Below are 19645 nucleotides of genomic sequence, written 5' to 3' on the forward strand. Positions count from 1 at the left end.
TCAGGTGAGTGGGAGTTCTGTTCTCAAACAGGGCATATAAAGACACAAACCCAATTTACAGAATAATGATTGGAATGTGAGTCTTTACAGCTAATCAAGTCTTAAAGGTACAGACAATGTGAATGGAGAGAGCATTAACAGGAATTTTCTCTATAATCCTCTATAAATGTACCAGAATTCAGTGCATTCATTCTTATATAAATTATCATTTGTGCAAGCATATGAATGCTCTCCACACACAAGGTAGAAACCCTCCACATTTAAAGCCTTGAGGTTCAGGTGGGCATTCAGAGCCCAGTGGTGCTATTCATAGAATCACAGAACCCCTACAATGTGGAAGGAGGCCATTTGGCCCATCGTGCTGAACAGGAAATCCTCTTGTGTGCTGGCCACCATTCTTTCCTCAGGGAACTCTATCAAGAAGAGATTTACTGGTCATTTGTTTGACTGCTGTTTCTGAAATCTTACCACCTGCACATTAGGTGCTGTGTTTTCCTGCTCACTTCAAAATGTTCATTAAATGTGAAGAGCTTTGAGGAATTTCCTGTAAGGTACTATATGAGCACAAGTTTTTGTCTTCCTCTGAAATTTGATTTGCTAGAATACATTGGACTAGAAGTGGAAATAAGTCAGTTCTTAAGTCTTTTATCACCTCAATAAACCTTCAATGTTCTTTACTGATTTTCTATGTATTTGGGAACTGAATTGGGGTTCTGTAGTCAGCATTAGAATAAGTTATTATTTGAATAGTGGTCACTGGTATAAGCTTCTGCATTAAAAAAATGGAATAAATAGTCACATAAATGTATAAACTTTAATGCTGACAATTGCACAAATGCCATTTTGCCAGCTGTCTTTAAAATGAACTGAAAAACATAGTCCATTCAACCATCAGACTTTTGAGTGGACCTACCTTATATGAAGTTGATCTTTCTCTACACCCTAGCTATGACTGTAGCACTACATTCTGCACTCTCTCCTTTCCTTCTCCATGAATGGTATGCTTTGTGTGTATAGCACACAGGAAACAATACTTTTCACTGTAACCCAATACATGTTACGGGGATGCTGGCGTTAGACTAGGGTAAACACAGTAAGAAGTCTCACAACACCAGGTTAAAGTCCAACAGGTTTATTTGTAGCAAATACCGCTAGCTTTTGGAACTGGCTGTTCCTTCGTCAGGTGGGCGAGAAGATATGTGCGCACGTTTTAAAATCGGTGCATTCCATTTTGCAAGTTGGTGCTGAATAACTCACCGGGGAAACAAAAGAAACGGTCCCTCATTCCATATGTTAAAACCATGAAAACCCTCATTTCTCTCTCCACTCACTCTTTCAATTCCCCTCAAGCAACGGGGATGTAACAGATGCCACAGGTTAGAAAACAAAATCCAAAACAGCTAATGATAAAGGGAGGGAAAAATAAGTTTGCAACAGCTGACACCTCACATTTACAGGTTTGGAGCCATGATGTGGAGATGCTGGTGTTCCACTGGGGTGGGCACAGTAAGAAGTCTCACAATATCAGGGGCACTTAAAACATATATACACATGTATAGAATTTCTTCATGAATTGCTGCAAGCTTAATGCCCAACATCCCCTCCAAACAACCGGGGGCTCCTCAGAACTGGTCTCATTCTAGTCTGAGCGGTGTCAGGTTAAACTACCAGTGACCACCGCCCACCCCGAGGGGCAGCGCTCCGAAAGCTCGTGCTACCAAATAAACCTGTCGGACTTTAACCTGATGCGGTGAGACTTCTTACTGTGCGGGTCGGAGAGAAGAGGACTTGTCAAATAATTAAAAAGGAAGACGGGAAACCCGCGGCAAGGAGAAAGGATTGAATGGGAACGGGGTGCTTTCCCCGGCGGTCGGTGTGTGGAGGTGATGGGATGGAGCGGGAGCGGGGGCGTCCCTGCGCCGGGAGGGAAAACTTTGCCCAAAGTTGCGGGCAGAAAAAAAAAGTTTCTGCCTAAAGTTTTGAGTTCTCACCTATGGAGCATGCGCGCTGCTCTCAGCCACACTCCAACAACTGGGAAGAAGCGAAGGTGCGTTCAGTGCAAAATGTGCGGAAAAAAGAGCTGAAATCCCGCTGCCCGACCTCCGCAGGCGCTCGGGGGGGGGCTCCAGCAGCCTCTGTTACACACTTTGTGACAGGTTTCCCCCCCTCTTTCCGACTCCTAACCGGTTCCAATCATTGCAACTATCATTAACTTTGTTTCCTTCCCCCTGAGAGACTTTTGTGGAAGAAATTTATTGACCTTCTCTCTCTTTGTTTTTCCAGCTTTTCTCCCACACTCAGAAAAAAAGGTGAAGCTTTTTGTTAGAAATCTGTCACCATTGGCTGGTAGCTCTTATTGAAATTTTTTTTTTGTAATTAAAAAGAAGTGAAAATAAATTAATTTAAAGGGGAGGTTAGTTTTATTTATTTACAGGAAAGCAGGAGGAGGATTTTTGTCATGGAGGCAGTTAGGGGGGATTTTTTTTGGGGGGATGTATTTAAGTCTCAGCCTGTGGGGAGAATTGGGTTGAAGTGAAGTAGGTTTGTGAATTTTAAGCCTCAATGTGTTTCAGGCCTTGTGGATTCCGCCATTTTGAGACAAGTCTGAACTCAAACTAAATAATTCCATCAGGAAAGAAGCTTTTTACTTAAAATTGTAAAGCCCAGCAGTCTGAACAAGATGAATCGAGCAGCAACCATATCCGTCCTTATCGAAGGTTTAACATCCCCCCGCGCTCCCTGCATCTAAAAAAAATTATATATAAATTTCTGGCCGGAAGAATTATGAATTATTATTTTTCCTCCCGGTGCTTTAACTCTTGCAAAACCATTCATGTTGTTAAACGCATTGCGGTTGTTGAAACTGTTTACATGTAACAAACGCTGGAACTTTTTTTTGAGGGTTTAAAGACTTATTTTTGGTGCTGAATGTGTAATTTTTTAAAAAAAATACATGAAAAAGATTGTTTGATATTTTCCGGCACGGAGGTATAGATCAGAACGAAATGAGTGTGTTATAATTCGAGTTGTGCGTTGTTCGCAAGAGAAAAATTGTATTTTTTTTTGTAACTTGTTTAGATCAGGAAGGGCGAATGCAGGCTGAGGGGTGAATGAGATGTGTCAAGAGCGACTCCCTGTGGCTAGATCAATGACCCATCAATATGGGAAATAATAATATTACTGCTTCTTCTGCCCCGCACTATATTAAGTAGCGTTCCAGACCTTTGTTTAGATTGTTCCTGGGGTAGACAAATATATAGATGGATTAGTACATTGATTTGATTGCTCTGGGTGGATAAGTGACATTTCTGGATAAGTGAGACCTCAAAGTGACACCTCTGAATAAGGGGCGCAGATGGTGATGAGCAATTTGTATTTACATAGCACCTTTAATACAAGCGCGCTTCGTGAGCAAACTTTGACACTGACCCGCACGAGGAGATGGGTGGTCAAGAGCTTGGTCAGAGGTGGATTGAAAGGAGTATCCTGAGGGAGAAGAGCGGTAAGAGAGCCGGAGAGGTTGAGGGTAGGGGATTCCAGAGCCTCAGGCAGTGATGGAGAGATGAAAATCGGGTATGAGTCGAAGGAGTGCCGAAATCACGGCGGGCATCGGAACTGAAGGAGTTTACCCAGATAGCAGACATTTGAAAGCAAGGATAAAAAAGTTTAATATTAAGGTGTTATTCAAACGTATTCCTATACGGATCCTTAAAGCATGCCTACTTAATTGCCATTGTGTGTTTATTTTTAATGCTGATTAATGTTTAAAGTAATTTTGCAATTCAAAACAAACTGTACTTTAATTCCAATTGGAGATCCTAATAGGAATATAGGGGAAAGGAGTAGGCCATTCGGCCCCTCAAGCCAACTGAACCATTCAGCTAAATTCTGGCTGTTCTTTTACCTCTGCTATTTTCCTGCTCTATCCCCCTAATGTCTATATTATCTTGAAATCTATTGATTTGATCTTAAATATATTCAGTGACTGAACCTCCATAACTCTATGGGGATAGTGAATTCAGTAAAAAGTCTGACAACACCAGGTTTTAGTGTGTTTACCCCAGTCCAACGCCGGCACATCCACACGATAGTGAATTCCACAGGTCCTGAGTGAAGAATTTCCTCCTCGTCTCAAGTCTAAGCCTCTTATTCGGAGACTGTGTCCCTTGCTCGTAGACCCTCAGGAAATATCCTCCTTGCACCTACCTTGTTGAGCCCTGTAAGAATTTTGTTTGCAGATTGTGGCAAACATTATAAAACCACCTGGGTGAGGTGACCTTAGCTTTCACATCCGCTGCATTGTAATTGCAATTTGAGAGGGAAAATAAAGTCTTTACACCTATTGTTTAATAACGATCCCAACTTTATGTTTAAATGTCATTTGATTGTAAAGAGGACAATCAAGTCTGTGCTGTCAATCAAAAATTTTCAGTGATGATCAGAGTTTCGGACTATTACATTGAATTATTTACAGCACAGAAATGGACTATTTGACCCAGCTGGTCCAAGCTGGCAGTAATGCTCTATGCAAACCTTTTAAATATACTTTTAAGAATTTATGTGTGGTATTTTCCACATTGTCAAAGGAGTGTAATACTGTTATTGATTCTGGTTGACAGTATAAAGACAGGTTCAACAAAAATTAATAACTCATTGCTGCTAATGTGTGACATTTGGCAGGTCTGTTTTAGAGCTGAATGATTTGCCCAGAGGAGTGTGTGGTGTTTGCGCTTCTGCCTCAACTCATCAGCTGAAACTTCCTTCCATGAGATTGTTACCCCTCCTCCTTCAATTAATATGTTCTAAAAGTGAATTGGCAACTGTGGACTTCCATTGGACAGGTCCATGACTGTCCAGGAAATTTTCCCACTCCTACTGCCTGCCTTTGGGTGTTTGGGAAGGATTTGCAAGCTGATGATCAACCTGTTTGGCCGTGTTACTGCATCTTCCATGGCCATCAGGACCTGAATTGGGATTTGTAATTGGAGCTTCTGGTCCAGAGGTAGGGACGCTGCCAGGGTGCTGCAAAGCTTCCATATTGTTACCTCTAGTCCTGGCTATTTCAGCACAGTCCTGGCTGGCCTTTCAACTTGAAGAGGTGCCAACTCATGCCAAGTCTCGTCCACCCATCGCCCCTGTGCTCGCTGAACTATGTTGGCTCCTGCTTAAGTAGTGCTTCCATTCTTAAGATTCTCAACCTTGTTTTCAAGTCTCTCCATGACCTTGCTCCTCTATCTTTGAAATCTTCAGTTTTTGATTTAATTTTATTATTGTCACATGTATTAATATACAATGAAAAATATTGTTTCTAGTGCGCTATACAGACAAAACATACCATTCATAGAGAAGGAAAGGAGAGGGTGCAGAATGTAGTGTTACAGTCATATCTAGGAGTAGAGAAAGATCAACTTAATGCAAGGTAGGTCCATTCAAAAATCTGACTGCAACAGGGAAGAAGCTGTTCTTGAGTCGGTTGGTAAAGGACCTCAGACTTTTGTATCTTTTTACCGATGTCTTACCAGCTTTAGGAATTTGAACTTATCTAATTCAGGTCTCTTGAGCAGTTTTCATTGCACCATTTGTTAGCTGCCTAGGCCCTAAGCTTTGAAATTTCCTTCCTAAACCTCTCCATCTTTCTAACTCTCCTGTTCAGACTCATTTGAGCAACCTTTTGACCATCTGTCCCAAGGCTCAGTATGTGGCTCAGTGTCATGTTTTGTTTGATAACATTCCCTTGAGGCATTTTATTCCGTTAAACGTGCTGTGTAACTGCAAGTTATTGTTATAATAAGAACATGTTCAAAATTCATTCCAAATTTCAGCATTGCGTATATGTGTTGATAGACTTAATGCGGTGGTTAGTGTTGCTGTCTCACAGCGCCAGAGACTGCAGTTCGATTCCTGGCTTGGGTCATTGTCTGTGTGGAGTTTGCACGTTCTCCCTGTAACTGCGTAAGTTTCCTCCGGGCGCTCCGGTTTCTTCCCACAGCCCAAAGACAAGCAGGTTAGGTGCATTGGCCATGCTAAATTCTCCCTCGGTGTACCCGAACAGGTGCCTGAGTTTGGCAACTAGGGGATTTTCACAGTAACTTTATTACTGTGTGAATGTAAGCCTACTTGTGACTAATAAATAACTTTATTACTTTGCAGCAAATTTACAGAATACAATGGAACAAGGTTCAAGAGAGGAAAATGTGAATGCTACGGCAGGACAGGATTTCGATTTGCTTAGTGCTATGGAATGGAACAATGGAATTGCTACGTTACCAGGCAGCAATTTAAAGGTAATTCGTCAATCTGATTAAAATATACATTTCTGTAGTGCAAAGAGTGATTGTGTTTTCTGACTGAATTCCAGGAAGCAGTCCAGCTTCTGAACTGTGTTCTACAAATCTCCCCCATATCCTGTGAGCACTACCAGAGACAATCAGTTCACCATAGGCTATAGGAGTGGTAAACATCAAGTTCCACATTCTCAATTTTGTGCATTTTTGAACAAAAAGAAAATGCTGATTTGTCATTTGTAATATCGACAGTGAGGGGCCATTTCCAAGATGTGGCTGTCTCTAAGCTACAGATTATAGTTCAAGACTTGCAGATTTGGACAAATAAAACTCTTACTATTTTTATTGTTGCCCCATTGTGCAACTGGCCAGGGCAGGCATATGTCTCATGATGTGATGGGTTATTTCACTGCACGAGTTCCCAAAGGTAAAAATAATGCAATTACTTGGAAATGAAAAGATGAAATGAAACAAACAATGCATTAACTTCTTTATTGTGAACAGTTCCGAATGACTGAGTTCAACACCCTGGAAATCATCACAAATGCAGAGATTGAAAATGGGAAAGACACCAGCTTGCGCAATGGGAACAGGACTGTAGATTCAAAAGGTGAGATTTTCTGGGAAGTGTGTGTCAATTTGGGACAGGCTTAAAGAATTAGAGTGTCCCAATTCGGGAATTGTGGATCGCTGTGCTAGTGATTCTCTCACATTGAGATATTTTTTAAAATTGTTGGACTGCACCTAATCCAGGTTTGACTCCCTGGTGTAGAAGTGGAAAGTGTTGCATTGTCTGAGGTCCTGCCCCTCAGCTGAGACCTTAATCCAAGACCGTCTTTGTTCACTTGACAGGGACTCCATCTCCAGTTTGATTACTTTATGGAAGCTGCTTTGAGACATTTCTGAGACTTGTAACAAGGCGTTGGACGAACAGTAATTTTTCTTATCATTTATGTTCTCACTCTGGTACAGGTGCTTAGTTTTTCAAGTTCTCTGCCCAAAGGTAGGCCCATGGCAATCATTTGCCGACCCGTGATGAAATGCATGATTTCTTGCCACAGGTGGTTTGCGGAGACAGGCCCTGAGCCCACATGAGTCTCAACAGAGTTTGAACCCCATTCTGTTGCCCTTAATCCAATCCACCCACTAGCTAATGAGCCAATGAAGCTATCTAGCATCCTCCTTCACAACAACCCCCCTCACCCAATGCGCTAACAATGTGCACATCCTGTGAATTAATAAAATAAAACGAAGTAAACTTTGCTGATGTCCATGAATATGACAGGGGATTGTAGCCATGGAGAGTTTACCCAAAATCCATGGGATACTTGCGATTGGAATTGTGAAAAATCATGAGTGCTGAAATGTGCTCCTGCATCAGCAGGGCATTACTGTAATGATTCCAATGCATCCTTAAATGAATCTACAAACCTGTTGACTAAATTTTGCTTTTTAAATAGTAAGAACCTTTTGTACAATATAATTGGCTGAACTGTTGAATGTAATGTTCCAGCATATTAGTACTGTATCTGGTGGACCCTTGACCACCAACTTTTGGTCACACCTAATTTTGTTTTAATTCATCCGTGGGACGTGGGTGAAGCTGGCTGGCCAGCATTTATTGCCCATCTCTAGTTGTGCTTGAATTGAGTGCTGAGTGGCTTGCCAGTCCATTTCAGAGGGCAGGAGAGAGTCGACCACATTGCTGTGGCTCTGGAATCACATGTAGGCCAGACCAGATAAGGACGGTAGATTTCCTTCCCTAAAGGATATTAGTGAACCAGATGGGTTTTTCCTACAATCATCAATGGTTTGTTTCATGATCATCAAGAGATCTTTAATTCCAGATACTTACTGATTTTAAATTCCACCATCTGCCATGGTGGGATTTGAACCCAGGTTCCCAGAACATTAGCTGATTTTCTGGATTAATAGCCTAGTGATAGTACCACAAAGTAATCTTCCCCCTTTTTTTGCGTGAAAGATGTAATAAAAATGTGATGTGACTGACAAACCTGTAAACGTGAAGCACCTAAGGAGGGCATAGACTGTCTGGTCTATTGTAAAGCATAATGCAGAAGTGGTGGTGGTTTTCCTGAATTTGAGATGGAATCTTTGAGAAATGAGCTGTGTATTTGGCAGGGGTTTGTTGATGCTGATATTTGATGCCAAAGTGGAAAGACTTCCTTTTTATAAACACTAAAAATCCCTTCAGTTGATGAACACAAAAATGTCCACTTCTTGTGATTAAATCATGCTTGCAGCAATATGATCCAAGATTTATCATGCAATGTTGTGACAAATCAGGCGCTTTAGCTTTCAGCTACATAGTGGTTTGATGTTTCAGGAAAGCAGTTTGTGACCTTCAGCCTTTTTGATTTCCCTTCGAGCAACACACTGGTCTGCTGAGATACTTCACAACTCTCTCTTAACTTGATTATCGGGTCACTGAAAATCAGTAGAGTAGCTTCCAGCACTTAATAAATTCCTTAACTGTTCAGTTTCTTTAAAAATGTGCCAGTTTGTGCTGCTTTATGATTCCCAAGGTCCACGAAGACCAAGTCAAAGTGAAATTTGCGTGCGTGCTGGTAAGTATATACGAGATACAGTGTCTCAAAATTGGCAATCTTGGGATGTAGCTGTGCTGGATTTGGGATCCTGCTCGACATCGGGTTGGGTGGTTCAGGTCAAGCCAGGTTGGGTGGGGCCAAGGATCGCTTGGACCAATGTGAAAGCGGTGAGGCAGATACTGCGTTGGAGTGTTGCCAATACAAATCTGACAGTGTCACATAAGGAAAAGATAAAATGACTGGTTACCAGATGGTTGAAGGGGTAACCTTAAAGGAGGAGAGAAGCAGAGAACTGAGGAGCTTTAGTGTGGGTATTCCAGAACTTGGGGTCTTGGTATCTGAAGGCATGGCCACCAGTGGTGGAATGATGAAAACTGGGATGTGCAAGAGGCCAAGAAGTGCAGGGTTTTTAGAGGAGGTAACAGTTTTCGTTCAATCACTTTTCATGTTTCTGGATTGGGGTGCGTGTGGATATTTGTTTGTGTGTATATATGTAAAACTAAGAATTTTTTCACCCCCATCCCCCCTCTCCATGTCCTTCCTGTGCCTGTGGCAATGGTATCAACTTCATAAAATTTAGAGGAAGTGCCCAGCATGGATGGTATCTATTGCTGCGAGAACTGTGGACACTACGGCACTATCGAACACTTCAGTCATGGGGGGAAGTTCTGCAGTGAGGCCTGTGCACAGCGGCACAAAGAAAGGTACGAATTTTTCATGGACAATCACGCTCCACAACAGCAAGCATCTTTGCTGTAATTATTTTCTTTCCCCATTATTTCCACGCTGTCTGAATTATGTATCTATCTGAAGTCAAACATGACTTTGTTTCAGTTACAGTGGACCAATGGTGATGGCATGAAGACTAGGATCCTCTGAATAAATGACTTAACTGTATAAAGTTACATTGCTTATGGTTTTGTTTGGTTCAGGTGTTAGTTGTCTTACTCAAATCGACTAAAAGTGATTCCCTGGACAGAGTCTGGCATTCACCTTGTTTTACACATAGAACATAGAACACTACAGCACAAACAGGCCCTTCGGCCCACAAGTTGCGCCGATCACATCATCACCTACCAACCTACAGACCTATCTATAACCCTCAATCTCATTAAACCCCATATACTCATCCAGGAGTCTTTTAAAAGACCCCAGCGAGTTCGCCTCCACCACCACTGACGGCAGCCGATTCCATTCGCTCACCACCCTCTGAGTGAAAAACTTACCCCTAACATCACTTCTGAACCTCCCTCCCCGCACCTTAAATCTGTGTCCTCTCGTAGCGACCATTTCAACCCAGGGAAATAGCCTCTGAGAGTCCACCCTATCTATTCCTCTCAACATTTTGTAAACTTCTATCAGGTCGCCTCTCAACCTTCGTCTCTCCAGGGAAAAGAGTCCCAGCTCCCTCAACCTAACTTCATAAGGCATGCCTCCCAGTCCAGGCAACATCCTTGTAAATCTCCTCTGTACCCTTTCAATAGCTTCTACATCTTTCCTATAGTGAGGCGACCAGAACTGCGCACAATACTCTAAATGAGGCCTGACAAGGGTCTTATAAAGTTCCAGCATTACCTCCCGACTCCTAAACTCAATCCCTCGATTAATGAAGGCCAGTACACCATACGCCTTCTTGACCACCTCCTCCACCTGCGAGGCCGATTTAAGAGTCCTGTGGACCCGGACCCCAAGATCCTTCTGCTCCTCAACACTACTCAGACTTCTGCCCTTGATAGTGTACTCGTTCATCCCGTTGGTTCTGCCAAAATGGACGACTACACATTTATCCGCGTTGAAGTCCATCTGCCACTTCTCCGCCCAGTCCTGCATCCTATCTATGTCCTGCTGCAACTTTTGCCATCCTTCCAGATCATCCACAACACCACCGACCTTCGTGTCATCAGCGAACTTACTTACCCATCCCTCCACTTCCTCATCCAGGTCATTTATGAAAATGACAAACAACAAGGGTCCCAGAACAGATCCTTGAGGCACTCCGCTGGTGACTGACCTCCATTCAGAAAAAGCCCCATCCACAACCACTCTCTGCCTTCTGCAGGCAAGCCAGTTCTGGATCCACAAGGCCAAAGGCCCTTGGATCCCATGCCCTCTCACCTTCTCAAGAAGTCTTGCATGGGGGACCTTATCAAACGCCTTGCTGAAGTCCATGTACACTACGTCCACGGCACTTCCTTCGTCAATGTGTTCAGTCACATTATCGAAGAACTCAACTAGGCTTGTAAGGCACGACCTGCCCTTGACAAATCCATGCTGACTATTCCTGATCATGTCAAACCTCTCCAAATGTTCGTAAATCTTGTCCCTCAGAAGCCTCTCCATCAGCTTACCAACCACTGAGGTCAGACTCACCGGTCGGTAATTTCCCGGGCTATCTCTGTTCCCTTTCTTGAAAATAGGAACTACATCCGCAATCCTCCAATCCTCTGGAACCTCTCCCGTCTCCATTGACGACGCAAAGATCATCGCCAGGGGCTCTGCAATCTCTTCCCTCGCCTCCCACAGTATCCTGGGGTACATCCCATCTGGTCCAGGCGACTTATCTACCTTGATAGAATTCAAAAGTTCCAACACATCCTCCTCCTTGATATTCACTTACTCAATCCTTTCCATCTGCTGCAAATCCATAACAAAATCTCCCAGATCGGCTTCCACTGTGAATACTGAGGCGAAGTACTCGTTAAGCACCTCCGCCATTTCTTCTGGTTCCACACAAACCTTTCCCCCCTCACCTTTTATAGGTCCTATCCCTTCTCTTCTTATCCTTTTACCTTTCACATATTTATAGAAGGCCTTGGGATTCTCCTTAATCTTACCCGCCAAGGACTTCTCATGACCCCTTCTGGCTCTCCTAATTTCCCTTTTAAGTTCCCTCCTACAGTCCTTATACTCCTCAAGATCTTTAACATCTCCTAATTCCCTGAACCTCTTGTACACCTTCCTTTTCTTCCTGACTAGGTTCAACACATCCTTTGTGCACCACGGTTCCCTCGACCCACCAAAACCCCCTCGTCTCATCGGAACGTTGTCATTCAGAGCTCCAGACACACATTCCTTGAATATCTGCCACCTTCCTTCGGTACTTTTCCCTAAGAACGCCTCCTTCCAGTTTATTTGTCCAAGTAACTTCCTGACTTCTTCGTATCTCCCCTTACCCCAGACAAACACCTTCCTAGCCTACCTGATCCTATCTCGTTCCAACGCAATTGTGAAGGAGATAGAATTATGGTCACCATTTCCAAGATGCTCACCTACCGAAAGATCCATCACCTGCCCTGGTTCATTCGCCAGTACCAGGTCAAGTACAGCCTCTCCCCTCGTAGGCTTGTCCACATACTGCGTCAGGAAACCTTCCTGAACACACCTAACAAACTCCTCCCCATCTATACCCCTTACCCTAGGGATATTCCAGTCGATGTTTGGGAAATTGAAGTCTCCCATCACAACAACTCAACAAGGGATTCACTAAAGGTTCTCGTGATTTCATCTCAATATTATAATAGTGGAACTACCAATTCATTTAACTTAATTGAACCATTTTAACTTGATTAGTAAAACTAGAAAAGCCAATTGCAAATGTATGTAAGTGTGTGGTATTTACGTAGTCAACATTGATATTTCATAGAAACTCTATAGTGCAGAAGGAGGCTTTTCGGTCCATCAAGCCTGCACCGATGACAATCCTACCCTGGCCCTATCCCTGCAAACTCTCATACTTACCCTGCTAGTCCCCCTGACACTAAGGGGCAAATTAGCATGGCCAATCCACCTAACCTGCACATCTTTGGACTGTGGGAAGAAACCGGAGCTCCCGGGGGAACCCACACAGACTTGGGAAGAATGTGCAAATTCCACACGGTCAGTCAAGGCTGGAATCGAATCCCGAGTCCCTGGCGCTGTAAGGCAGCTGTGCTAACCACTGTGCCACCATGTATACTTACAGGGTATACCTGTGCAATTGTTGATCAAGTTCTGTATTGCAATCTGTCTAAAGATTGTGTAAAATCTCCCTGCAAGTTATCCAGTTGTTGCACGGCTGGGAAAAAATGTTGGCTTAGGAACTGCACAAGAAAATCAATATTAAAGCAAAACTGCGGATGTTAGAAATCTGAAATAAAAACAGAAATGCTGGATAAACTTAACAGATCTGGCAGCATCTGTGAAGGGAGAAAATCAACCATGATTCCATTCTACACTTCTACAGAATCAGATCCAGAAAACCAATGTCAGTTCCATACAAAATTCGGTTGGTTATAGTGCACTTCGAGGCCTGTATTGAGTTAACTGTGAGTGGTGATGATCAGGTTTTTGGGCCAGGGAGGGCAGGATTGTTCAGTATTGCTATTATTGAGACTGTTGGCAGTCCATATATTGGATGTCAGGGCAGGATGGCCTTTATACTGGCTGGTAGTGAAGTAGTGATATTAGGCTCGGAAATCCCAACCTTGGTAAATTGTGAAGCTGAATTCAATAAACCTGGCCACCTTTGGGATAGCTGCCAGATTGTCATTGGAAGCCCAGCTGGCTCACTAGTTTCCTCAGGGTTGGGAACAGTAGCAACTTACTCAGCCTGGGTGGCTAATGACATTATCCATTTCTACACTTGATGACACTTATGAAGTGGCTTAACAAGATAACAAAGTGGTGATAAACTATCGTTGAAGGCATCAAATGCAGCTTTGTCCAGATGCACACAATTTTTTTTTTGAAAAAAAGCCATGTTTTCTCCTGTAAAACAGCTTGCCAGCACTTGCTGATTAGGTTTATATGAATAGTATCCACTCACGCCTATCATCCATGTAGTCCAACCTCATCAATGATTTCAGGTAAAATTGTTTCACATATATACCTGGCTTTAATTATTCTGGATCACAGTTTTCACTGCAGAATGCAGACCATGTGGGAAGTTTATGTTTGTATATTGCAGTAAAATTTATAACGTGGAGGCCCTTTGTACTCCAGGTTGTTTATCCTTCTGCTGCCTAACTCTATCCTCTTTATAGTTTGAGCAACGAGGCAGGAAACAGAAGGCCTGGCTTGCTGAATTTTCCTGTCCCAGTGATACAAGTTCCTTTCTCATCATTTACTGAGATTTTGCAGTCAGTGATAAAGGAGTGATGCTTTTTCTTCCCCTTTATTCAAAGGATGTGAGCTTCGCTGGCTAGGCCAGAATCTTGAGGCATGCCGGCTTATTTAAATGAGCAGCTGACCTCCTCATAGCTGGTTGGTCTCCCCTGCCTCCCCCACCACCTTTGCTTCTGTTAAAATCTGAGATTTGGAAAGATTTTTATGTTCCACCTATTTTGTGGGGTTGAAATTTCCCTCGGTGATGCCAGAACTCCAATCCAATTATCTCTTCACAAGTAACAATTAGATTCACTTACTCCCGGGCAATGACTGTTTTGCCACCACTTTGCTTTTTATAATAGTGAGGTATTAAATGTATTTGACTGGAAATTTATTTAGATGGCTACACACCAATGAAAACCCTAAGTCATACAGGCCAGCATATCAGAACTGGCAGCAGGAAGGACCAAATTTAAGACTTAGCAGGTGAGCAATTTATGTGGTGATGTCTTGGTTACAGTTAGATGCATTTACATATGGTAATACAATAATGGCCATTCTCAAACTTCTCTATAAAGAACAATGCTACTTTAAATAGCTAATAATCAATTGTTACTGAAGGTTTTTGTGTCTTTTTTAACAGCACTAATAAGCCTACTCATGTAGATATGACAAATGGCAGTGGCACTATCATGAAGCGTCTCAGAAAGAAACGAAAACTGCTACTAGACTGGGTAGATGAAGATTTTCAGGCAGATGAAGACGAGGTAAAGTGCTCAAAGTATCTTCTTGAATTCCTTTTTGTTATTTACACTTTTAGCGTTTTCTTTTAAGCGCTAGCTATCCTCAGCATTTTGTTACTGCGATCAGAGATTGTTTTGAGTGTTACATGCAATAATTATGAAGTCTATATTGCTATGGTTATTCAATTTGAATTGGACCACAGACCACAATCAGTAAGGATAGGCAACAACACCACCTCCATGATCATCCTCAACACCGGTGCCCCACAAGTTCTCAGCCCCCTATTATACTCCTTATACAACTATGACTGTGGCCAAATTCCCCTCAGCTCAATTTTCAAGTTTCTGATGACACCACCATAGTGGTTTGGATCTCAAACAATGTTCAAGATGGAGTACAGGAATGAGATAGAGAATCTGGCGAACTGGTACGATGACAATAATTTCTCCCTCAGTGCCAACAAAACAGAGGAAGTCATCAACTTTAGGAAGCGTAGTGGAAGGCATGCCTCTGTCTACATCAATGGGGACAAAGTAGAAATGGTTGAGAGCTTCAAGTTTTTAGGTGTCTAGATCATCATCGATTTGTCCTGGTCACCCAATGCTAACACTATAATTAAGAAAGCCTACCGACATCTCTATTTTCTCAGAAGACTAAGGAAATTTAGCATGTCAGCTACGACCCTCGCCCTCTTTTACAGATGTACCATAGGAAGTATTCACAGCTTGGTATGGCTCCTACTCTGCCCAAGATTGCAATTACCTACAAATGGTTGTGAAGGAAGCCCAGTCAATCACCCAAACCAGCCTTCCATCCATTGACAGTGTCTATATTTTCTGCTGCCTCAGAAAGCAGCCAGCATAACCAAGGACTCCATGCACCCCAGACATACTCTTCCACCAGGGTAAAGATACAAAAGCCTGACATCGCGTACCAACCAACTCAAAACAGCTACTTCCCTGCTGTCATTAGACTTTTGAATGGACCTACCCTGCATTAAGTTGATCTTTCTCAACATTCTCCTTCTCTACAAAGCGTACAAAAAAACAATACTTTTCACTGTGTATTAATGCATGTGTCAATAAATCAAATCTGTTTAGAGAGATTGTCTTCAGAATTGGGATAGTATGAAGAAATCATTTAACTCAGCATCATTTTGATCTTCAAAAGAGCATGTTCTTCTGGTGGAAGATGCAAGTGAGGGATCAAGTCGGATTAGTTACTGAGCTAGACACCATGGGAGGAATGAGTCTCTTCTTGTTGATGGCTAGTGTCACTGTTTAGATCAGTCACATCTTCCAGTTTGTTCATCAAGGTGATTATTCTTCAAAATATGGGGAGGTGGTAGCATATTGGTATTGTCAATGGACTAATCCAGAGACCCAGGACAATGATATGAGGACCAGTGTTCGAATCATATCATGGCAGATTGTGAGATTTGAATTAAAAGTTTCATGATGATCATAAAACCTTTGTCATTTTAAAGAAACATGGGGACAATGTTACCATTTTGCCCTGCCAACCAGTGGGCAAGTTGATAAGGTCGCGAGAGAGCCAACAAAATGGGTTCACGCCCAATTTCTCGCCTCTCGCGATCTTACTGGCATTGGATATCCAGCGAGATCTGCCTCGCACCCGGAAAAGGTGATTTAAATATTATTAGTGAGCTCGGGACGAAATCGTCTGGGCTCACTTTCCTTTATAACCTTGTCTGTGAAGATCCTCACCGGGAGGGAAAACATATGGACCTCATCAATGGGCACCTGTCATGACAGCCTTGATGGTCGGACTGCAGACTGTTGAGGGAGTCAGGACAAACACAGTAATTTTAACATTGAACGTTGATGACACAAACTACCTGTAAAAGGTTATTATCATGCAGTAATTACACCCTCGTCAGTGATAATGCAGCGGCGGCTCCGATGGTGGGAGGTGTAAAGTTCTTCAACAGGCGTTGTCAAATTTGAGATAGGAATTGGAATAGAAAGGGGGTTAAAGGAAGTGTATAGTTAATAACTTTTAATGTACATGTGTAGTAATTATATGTTTGGAATAGAGTGAAAGGGTTCAGTTTGATAATTGACGGTAAAAGAAAAACTTGCATTTGTATAGAATCTTTCATGACCTCAGGATGCCCCAAAGATATTATAGATATTGAGATACATAGAAGTAGTTGTAATGTAGGAAACATTTGCACATAGCAAGGTCCCACAAATAGCAGACTATGTAATCTGTTTTTGTGATGTTGGTTTAAGGCTAAATATTGGCAAGGTACTCTTCACAGGATCTTTTGCATCCACCTGAGAAGGCAGATAGTTAATATCTCAGCTGAAAGATGGAACTTCCAACAGAGCAGCCTTCTGTAATTCCTGCGCTGGATTAGCAGCTTTGACTTGTTTTTAAATGCTCAATCCTGGAGTGGAACCCAAGCCCATGACCTTCTAACCCAAGTCTGCTATCACTATGGCTGACACCTGTCACAAGAGATTTGCTAGAATCTTTCCAAGATTGAGGATCATAAATACGTGGATAGAATGGAGAAGCCAAGCTTCTTCTCCTCTGAGTGGAGAAGGCTAAGAGGAGTTTTGGTAAGTGTTTAAAATCAGGAAGTGTATAGATAAAGTGAATAAAGATTAACAGCTCAACGGCTGAATGGTACAGAATGAAATAGAGAATCTGGTGAACTGGTAGGACAACAATAATTTCTCCCTTTGTGTCAACAAAATGGAGATAATCATCGACTTCAGGAATATTAGTGGAGGCCATGCCCCTGTTTACATCAATGGGCACAAAGTAGAAATGGTGAATAACCAGAGGGTACAGATGATGGGCACAAGAGCCAAAGATGATGAGTGGAAAAATGTTTTAACGCAACACATGGTTAGGATGTGTCACCTGATGGGTTTGTGGATACAGATTCAATATAACCTTCAAGTGGGAATTGGATAAATATTTGAAAAATTAGAAAAAAGTATGGGTACAGGGAATGGATCTAATTGGATTGCTCTTTGAAAGACCCAGCATATACTTGATGGGTCAAAGCCTGTGCTTGTACGACTGTATGAAAAGAACCTGCCAACACTTAGTTGTCCAGATGCATCAGTGAAGTCACAAGTCAGGACGATAATGGAGTACTGTTTACTTAACTAGATAGGTGCTGGTCCATGCTCAGCACTCATGTTCAGTGTTATTTAGCACAAAAGGCAGCAAGAGCATGAAAAACTGCAAGGAGCCCTCCAAGGCTCACAGTGCTTGACATGGACATATATCCCGATTTCTTCATTGCCACTGTGTCAAAACCTTTGAATTTCTACCTGCTAATTTTGTGGGCATACCTTTACCACTCAGACTGCAGCCGTTTAAGAAGACAGCTCCCCTCCGCTTTCTTGAGACCTTGCTAGCAGCACCCACATCGTGAAAAAGAAGCTTTTGAAAAATACAGTGACTTACACGGCAACAGCACTGGGGTATTGTTGGTGGCCTTCAGACTTGCTCTGGCAAGAGTTGCCACCTTGAGGAATGGAGGAAAAACTATTTAAATTTTGGAATCTTGGATGCCTTTCTGGTAGAATGGAAAGATTTATGAAAAACATTATTGTTGTACTGAACATCATGTTTTCAAACTTTTGTTGTACAGTTAAGGAAGTGGCTGCACTTTCCCACAGCAAGGAAGGGAAATTTGGCTAGTCACTCCTGGCCACTGCATGTCCTTGTTGCTAGGTGTATAAGGGCATAAATAAAGCCTGAGAGTAGGGACAGTTCTCTGATGCTTCAATGCAGGTAGTAGATGGAGGAAGAAAAGTGTGGATTTAAGGAAGATGATGAGTAGATTTACAGCAATAATGAGCCTTGCACACGAGCACTGTACTCGTACAACAAAACGTAAGACTTCTCTGTGCAATTTTCCTGTATGGATGGATGATTTGAACATTAGCAATTGATTAATGACTGTCTGAAGTAGTATCTAATTAGTAAACGGCTGGTTTAAAAATGTAACTAAACCTGAAATACAACAGCTTAAGAAGGCTCAACATTGATGAGCCTTAGTCCAAGGGGTAATCCAACAGGATAATTATTTAAACATAGAAAATAGAAGCAGGAATAGGCCATTCAGCCCCTTGAGCCAGTTCCGCTATTAATTTTGATCATGGCTAATTGTAAAATTCAATATCCCAACCCCACCTTCCTTCTCCATATCCTTTGATCCTTTTAGTTGCAAGAGCTATATCTAATGTCTTCTTGAAATCGCACAACGTGTTTTAAGATCTTATCAGCAGCCAGCACTTTTTAGAAGCAATTATATGCAATTTCTTTGAGAGATATAGGAAAATTAGTATTTTATCTGTGTGGATGAAGAGAATGGGGGTGAGGAAACATGGCTAGAGCTATGTCCTCACTCAGGGATAAATACTGATAAGGATTGGCTGGTGTAGGTGAGCTCTCCATGAGGTAGCTTTTATGTATTTCTGTTTTAACTGTATTCAGAAACAACCATCTGTATGTGTGGCATTGAGCTATCCAGTGGAGGAAGAAATGTAAAGTAGCTATGCAAAAAAAAACCAAAAATCCCACAGGATGGAGTTCAGGCTATTAACTTTTTGGATGGGAATTGAACCTGGGTCCTGGGTGCTGTGAAGCAGCAGTGCTAACCACTATGTTACAGTGCCACCCCAAATATTTGAAAAATAAAAAAAGTAGGGGTATGGGAAATGGATCCAATTGGATTTCTCTTTGAATGATCCAACATTTACTTGATGGGTTAAAGCCTGTGCTTGTGCGATTCTGTGAAAAGAACCTGCCAACGCTTAGATGTCCAGGTGTTTCAGTGAAGTCACAAGTCAGAAGCATAATGGAATTTTCTTTACTTAACTAAAGGGGTGCTGGTCCATGCTAAGCACTCATGCTCAGTATCATTTGGAATAAAATACAAAGAGCAGCAAGAGCATGAGATTCTGTAAGGAC

The 19645-nt window shown here is 42.3% G+C and overlaps 1 protein-coding gene across 2 annotated transcripts in view; it reads left to right on the forward strand.

Annotated features, from left to right (window-relative positions):
* The first annotated feature begins 1909 nt into the window (after positions 1–1909).
* LOC145357728 (lethal(3)malignant brain tumor-like protein 4) overlaps positions 1910–19645 on the forward strand; it is a 67307-nt gene continuing 49571 nt past the window's right edge. The window contains exons 1-5 of one of the 2 annotated variants that reach the window (XM_080211159.1): positions 1910–2047; positions 6151–6284; positions 6789–6894; positions 9435–9558; positions 14583–14706. In XM_080211159.1, the coding sequence (XP_080067285.1) occupies positions 6168–6284; positions 6789–6894; positions 9435–9558; positions 14583–14706 (471 nt within the window). In that variant the 5' untranslated portion in view covers positions 1910–2047; positions 6151–6167. Of the gene's footprint in view, positions 2048–6150; positions 6285–6788; positions 6895–9434; positions 9559–14002; positions 14426–14582; positions 14707–19645 lie in introns of those variants that run through there. The other variant, XM_080211161.1, reaches the window with a different exon arrangement.

The sequence above is a fragment of the Carcharhinus amblyrhynchos genome, chromosome 24, assembly GCF_965287045.1.
Source record: "Carcharhinus amblyrhynchos chromosome 24, sCarAmb.v2.hapA, whole genome shotgun sequence".
Lineage (NCBI taxonomy): Eukaryota > Metazoa > Chordata > Chondrichthyes > Carcharhiniformes > Carcharhinidae > Carcharhinus > Carcharhinus amblyrhynchos.